The 5,512-nt window shown below is 49.8% G+C and overlaps 3 protein-coding genes across 3 annotated transcripts; 1 reads left to right on the top strand and 2 right to left on the bottom strand.

The window, feature by feature from the left end:
• The first annotated feature begins 735 nt into the window (after positions 1-735).
• On the top strand, positions 736-1,754 carry H310_10583 (guanylate kinase). The gene is made up of 2 exons (XM_008877007.1): positions 736-1,024; positions 1,070-1,754. The coding sequence occupies exons 1-2, from the start codon at positions 823-825 to the stop codon at positions 1,549-1,551; spliced, it is 684 nt and encodes a 227-aa protein (XP_008875229.1). The 5' UTR covers positions 736-822; the 3' UTR covers positions 1,552-1,754.
• H310_10582 (hypothetical protein) lies at positions 742-2,994 on the bottom strand. Its single transcript, XM_008877006.1, has 6 exons — positions 2,596-2,994; positions 2,348-2,544; positions 2,240-2,296; positions 2,098-2,194; positions 1,972-2,029; positions 742-1,922 (listed from the first exon to the last, which is right to left on the bottom strand). Exons 1-6 carry the CDS (start codon positions 2,957-2,959, stop codon positions 1,790-1,792), a joined length of 906 nt encoding a protein of 301 aa, XP_008875228.1. The 5' UTR covers positions 2,960-2,994; the 3' UTR covers positions 742-1,789.
• Positions 2,995-4,098: 1,104 nt separating this feature from the next.
• On the bottom strand, positions 4,099-4,824 carry H310_10581 (hypothetical protein; the record flags this gene model as incomplete). Its single annotated transcript, XM_008877005.1, has 1 exon — positions 4,099-4,824. The coding sequence occupies one exon, from the start codon at positions 4,822-4,824 to the stop codon at positions 4,099-4,101; it is 726 nt and encodes a 241-aa protein (XP_008875227.1).
• Positions 4,825-5,512: the final 688 nt, after the last annotated feature.

Genomic DNA, 5,512 nt, shown 5'->3' with positions numbered 1-5,512 from the left:
TTTGTCCAAAATGACCTCCACAAGGCACCTTTGCAGGGTGAGGAAGTTCTTGTTCAGTGTCGACAAGCTCACTTGGCCCCACACTCACTGTCTGTGAGGTTCTTCTTCCGTTGGCCTCTGCGTATAAATGGAAATGACTGAATGAAGTGACCTGAAGTGGTTTGCCCACCAACCCTTTCAGGTGACTTCAAAGCGCGGGCAAATCTTGGCGCCAAGGATGCACCGGATACAACCGGATACAACCGCATTTATCGATATTATCCGGATAAAAAGGGGTTGTTACAAACAATTACATATTCGAAGCATTTTTAGTCTTGGTCATTGTATTGAGTGGAAATTGTTGAATTTCTATTTTTTGAATGAGTGAACCGTGTAGAGACTGTTTGATTATTACAGGCCACACCCTATTGATTCTCGTGATGCCCGTATTTTCTCCAAATTCACATTTTTTCGACAAAAAGACTGTCCTTTCCGCAAAACGAACTTTCGTACTGTTAATTGGACAGAGGTAGTATTTCACCGTACGGAGCAAATATGGAATAGTATGTACTATGACAATTTTGTGGTCTACGTGACATATACTAAGAGGATACTAGTAGAGAGTGGGAGATGTGGGAGAGCGAAAACGAGGGAGATCCTACTTTGGACTGAACTAGGAAAGAAGCGAAGAAAGTTCCCCAGCACACTGACATGGATGACGTCCTGATGCATTGCAGGCAGTGGAATTATCACTGGGAAAATTCCTCGTGTTTCCTCGAAGACGAACCGCATATCGCGACTGGTGTCCGTGGACGACACCACTGACACATTTGAACGCGCAACATGAGCTCCGTGCACTACGAACCTGACTCGGAGCTCGGGCCATCGTCGTCGCGCGTGATCGCGCCTGCTGGACCGCTACAGCCTCTTGTGATTGCTGGGCCTTCTGGTGTAGGCAAGGGTACACTAATCGCGCGCCTTCTCGCCAAGTACCCCGACTTGTTTGGGTTCTCTGTCAGCCACACGACTCGCAGTCCTCGACCAGGTATTGCAGCCATCGCATGAGCCGGTGAATTCAGGGGCCTTGCAGGCGAAGAGAACGGCATTGCGTACCACTTTGTGTCCAAGAACGTCTTCGACGAAGCTGTCGACGCGGATGCGTTCGTCGAGTATGCCCGCGTCCATGGCAACGGATACGGCACGAGCAAGAAGTCGGTGCAAGACGTTCAGGATGCCGGGAAGATCTGCGTCTTGGACATTGATATCCAAGGCGTGCAGCAAGTGAAACAGGCCAAGGACTTGAACGTCCACTATATGTTCGTGGCGCCACCGTCGATGGCCGACCTGGAAACCCGTCTTCGAGGCCGCGGCACTGAGTCCGAAGATAAGATTGCTCTGCGTCTGGCCAACGCAACGGGAGAACTCGCCTACGCTGACGAAGGCCACTTTGACAAGATTCTCGTCAACAACGACCTGGACGCGGCCTTTAAAGAACTGGAGCGTACGCTCGCCACGTGGTACCCCAACGTCAAGTTTGGTGACAGCGCCGTCGAAACCTCACTGGAAAAGTAATTCCTACCTTTCAACAAACCTGTGTGTAAGAGCTTGGAAAGGTTGGGGCAACATAGACTGGTGGTACAAGATGCTCCTGTCGAGCACTCGTCCTGGACGACTTGTGCCAGCGACTTGTCAGGACTGCTCTGGTATCGTAGCATAAGCGCTCGAATTGAATCAGACGAAGATACATCGAGGGTGGCGGAAACAAGGCATTTTCCAACCATTTATCATATTTGCAACAGTGGGAGGTGTTTTACGCCTGCAGCTTGGGGCCATCGAGTAGCTGATACACATATTCGTACACGGCAAAGATCAATGCTCCGGTGGGCAGGACTTTGATCAAGTTGGGGGTGAGCCCCTTGTAAAAGCCTCGCACCCCCTCGTGTCTAGGTACAAAGACACATGACCTTTGCGCCACCACATTGGGCCCTGTACCTCGCGATGCGCTTCGTGCAATCCCACGTTCCAGTGTACTTGTCTGCGGACGGCCCACCTGCGGGAGGTGCCGCGTCAAACACTGGCATCTGTGCACCTTGACCAAACAATAACGTGGTTGCATACCTTGCTGCAGCCGCGTCTTGATCACTTGGTACGGGTACGTGGCAGTCGACGCAAACGCCTGGGCAAGGGCTCCCATCACCAGCGTCTGGGGAATCGCCTGCATATATTGACCGTCAAGCGTTGCAATCAACGGAAGGCTTACGAGCGGGGCGCGGACGAGTTCGTTGTACTCGGTCTTGAGCCACTCGTACGCGACAAACTATTCGGTGGTTGCATGGATGAGCAAGATGGAGGTAGGAGAGGTGAGAACCTTGAAGGCGCCGTGTGTGGTCAAAAATAGAGCAGGCACAACGCCTTTATACAGCGCGGAGATGCCCTCTTCCACCGCGATGCGCTGCAGAGCGTTCGCCATGTTTTTGTAAGGCACCTGCGATGGGTGGGTGGCTTGCACTTGCATGCGGACCTTGACAAGCCAGATTGGGTTGGTCAGGGGCACGCACATGGCGCCTACGGCGACACGCTGATGCGCCGTTCGTGTGCATGACAACCTCCCCGTACCTGCTTGGATACCCGACGCAAAGTGGCCGACCCACGGAGGCAAGATCGTTTGGTCAGCATAAAACGATTTGGCGTGCTCGTAAAAGAAAAAGTAGAGCCCCCACGACAGCGTCGTCCCATACAGAGCGGGGCTCATGCCTTGGTACAGCGCTCGAAAGTTGTAGCGCCCGGTCACGTCCGTCTTGACGATCGATACGAACGCTTGGCCCAACGACCGGAACGCCTTGGGCGAGTTCTCATGGATTTGATACCGTGTCTTCACGAGGTCCAGCGGGTACAAGATGGCCGTGCTGATACCGCCCGCGGCAATGCCGGCAAAGCTGTGCTTGACCAGCGACTTTGGCGCCGAGCCCTTGTCTGCCATCTTCGACTTGTGTTGGCCGACGACTCCAACTCGTTGATGCAACTCACCTCGGTTTCGATTGGCTGCAGATTTCACGCGTTTGATTGGTCCATGCATTTTTTCCAATTTGAAATATATAACGAAATATAGTCGAAAATACTATGATATTCGTCACAAAATTATCTATCATTAGAGAGCTTTCGGTCGGCTAAATTACAGATTAGATTCAAGATCCGAAACCTGAAGTTTAAACCTGAAGACACAAATTTCGGTGTTGATTTTTGGCTTCAGATTGAGCCAAAGTCAAAATAAAATCGTCTTTCGGGACCAACCAAACTTCAGGTTTCACTTCCGGAAAAGCGCAGATAAACAAAGCGAGTGCTCTGTGCCACTCAATGCCGTCTCTATCGCCGACCTTGACCAAGCGCTCTACATTACTTCTCATTGCTCGTATCATGGAGCAGTTTAATGGTGACATTGATGAGTTCATGTCCATTTTAAACAAATTAATTCAACGCAACATCATTCGACCTAGACCAGAGCGACCATTGCTTTCGTCCAACAACTCATTCAATAGATTGCTCGATAATGCGACGGCGATGCACAAGTACCGTTTCACCATACCGCAATTGGAAACCCTTTGCAACCTTTTCGGTCTCCCCGAGTGGATAACAACAGAGTGGTCCGATCGAATTGAGTCGCTTGAGGCACTCGCATTGACTTGCCTCCGCCTTGCTGAACCATCACGACTATTCACAGTGGCAAATGAGTTTGGGCGTTCTGTCGAGGCGTGCAGTCGTGTGATATTGACAACTGTTCGCTTACTACATTCCAAGTTTGCGGACCGCTTGTACTTCGACGATGCTTTAAAGACGCGGCGCTCAGGTATTTGTTTGTACAAGGTATTTTAAAGTGTACGTATACAAATTCTAAATGATACATTGGCTTAATGCCCTATTTAGAAATGAATTACATTAAAATTACACATTTGACCAACACTCAGCGTGAAATTCATGTGACGTTTCCTTAACTTGAGCAAATTGACATATATAACCTAAATTGTCCTGGTTTAACTTGTGAAATACCCTACATAAACAGTGCTGTAATGATTCTTGACTTCTATTTCGGGATAAATGTGAGTGATGATCGAAGCAGCATTTTTATTCAATACGTTTAGCGATTGCGCTGATCAATTCCATCATCATGCGCTGATTAGCGTGGTGTTGTTCGGTACGATTGGCAGCTTGTTCGCGATCAAACTCTAATCTTGCTGCTGATTGCTCAGTAATGAGCTCTTCTCGGCGGCGCTTGTCATCAATTCCTGCTTGAATTGCATGAATGAGGTTGTTCATGTCGATCGATGGTGCAGTAGCTTTACGTTTCTTCCGTTTTTGTGTGCCAGCCTCTTCATGGCTGCTGCGTTCAAGCTCTCCCAATGCCATTTTCCGCAACAACGTACCCGAGTTTTCGATCCCTTCCAGTTTTCGTCGGCATACATCTTTTCGAATTGTTTCAGAGGCCTTGAAATCGTCCATACGCGTCTTGATATCCTGCATCAATTGCTCTCCCTCCTCGTACTCTTCTGCTGTACCCGACTTCCGCAACGACGCGCTTTCACCGCGCACAAACCGAGACATGAGAACGTCAAACCTTGTCTTAATCGCGGGGCCCGTTTTCTTGAGACCAAAAGTTGCAGACTGTCCAAGCGCATCAGCGATGGCGGACCAAGCCTGCAACTGCTTGCCGTGGTCGGCCTCCCAGCGACTCGCGAAAGTGATCTGCAGCAGTAGCTTGATGTCATGATGGCATGCGAATTTGCGGTTCCCACTGGTCTCGTTAGGATGGAGCTCCGCAATGTCTGGAGTGCAGATGGGTGGTGTTGACATGACTTTGCCAACTGAATGGTTGTGTATGCTGGTGTGACATGACTTTGCCAACTGAATGGCTGTGTGTGCTGGTGTGATATCCGTACCATTGTCTGGTTCTTGAATCTAAACCTTGAGTTCCAAACCTTGAGATTGGGGCCACCAATCTCAGTCGACTCATAGATTGGCACAAAGTTGGAGAATGGATTTGTAGAGAATTATTGTAGATTCAGCCCAAAATCGAAATTTCATGAAAATTGTACAAAACAGGATCCAACTCACGTCCAATCGCATTGCAGCACTTGTAGTGTCCATTCCTCATGTTCCAAGGAATAGTGCTCCAGAACCACGCGTCAGCCGACACCAGGATTCACTGCCTGTATGGACACTTCATGTTGGGCTTGTCGTATGGCAAAACACCATCGACCATATCGCGTTGGATTAAGCAGTACACTCATAATGGGTCGGCTGACAGGTTGGAAACGTCCGCCAAGTTCCGGAAGTTCGACACTGCCAAACGAGAATGGATCCTTCAGCTTTATCGCCAGGAGCCCTTGCTCTATCTGGGAGAAGCAGCAGCGCGGTTCATGTGTGGTGCCGCCGTTGTGTACACGAGCTGTTTGAACTCGTCGATGTTCGTTATTCGAACGTCCACGGGATCCAATTGTGTGCCTGAGGACTGGCCACGAAAGTTGCGTACGTTAGGAAC

This window comes from Aphanomyces invadans, assembly GCF_000520115.1.
Source record: "Aphanomyces invadans strain NJM9701 unplaced genomic scaffold supercont1.27, whole genome shotgun sequence".
Classification (NCBI taxonomy): domain Eukaryota; phylum Oomycota; class Saprolegniomycetes; order Saprolegniales; family Verrucalvaceae; genus Aphanomyces; species Aphanomyces invadans.
This window is presented reverse-complemented; position numbering and strand designations above follow the sequence as displayed.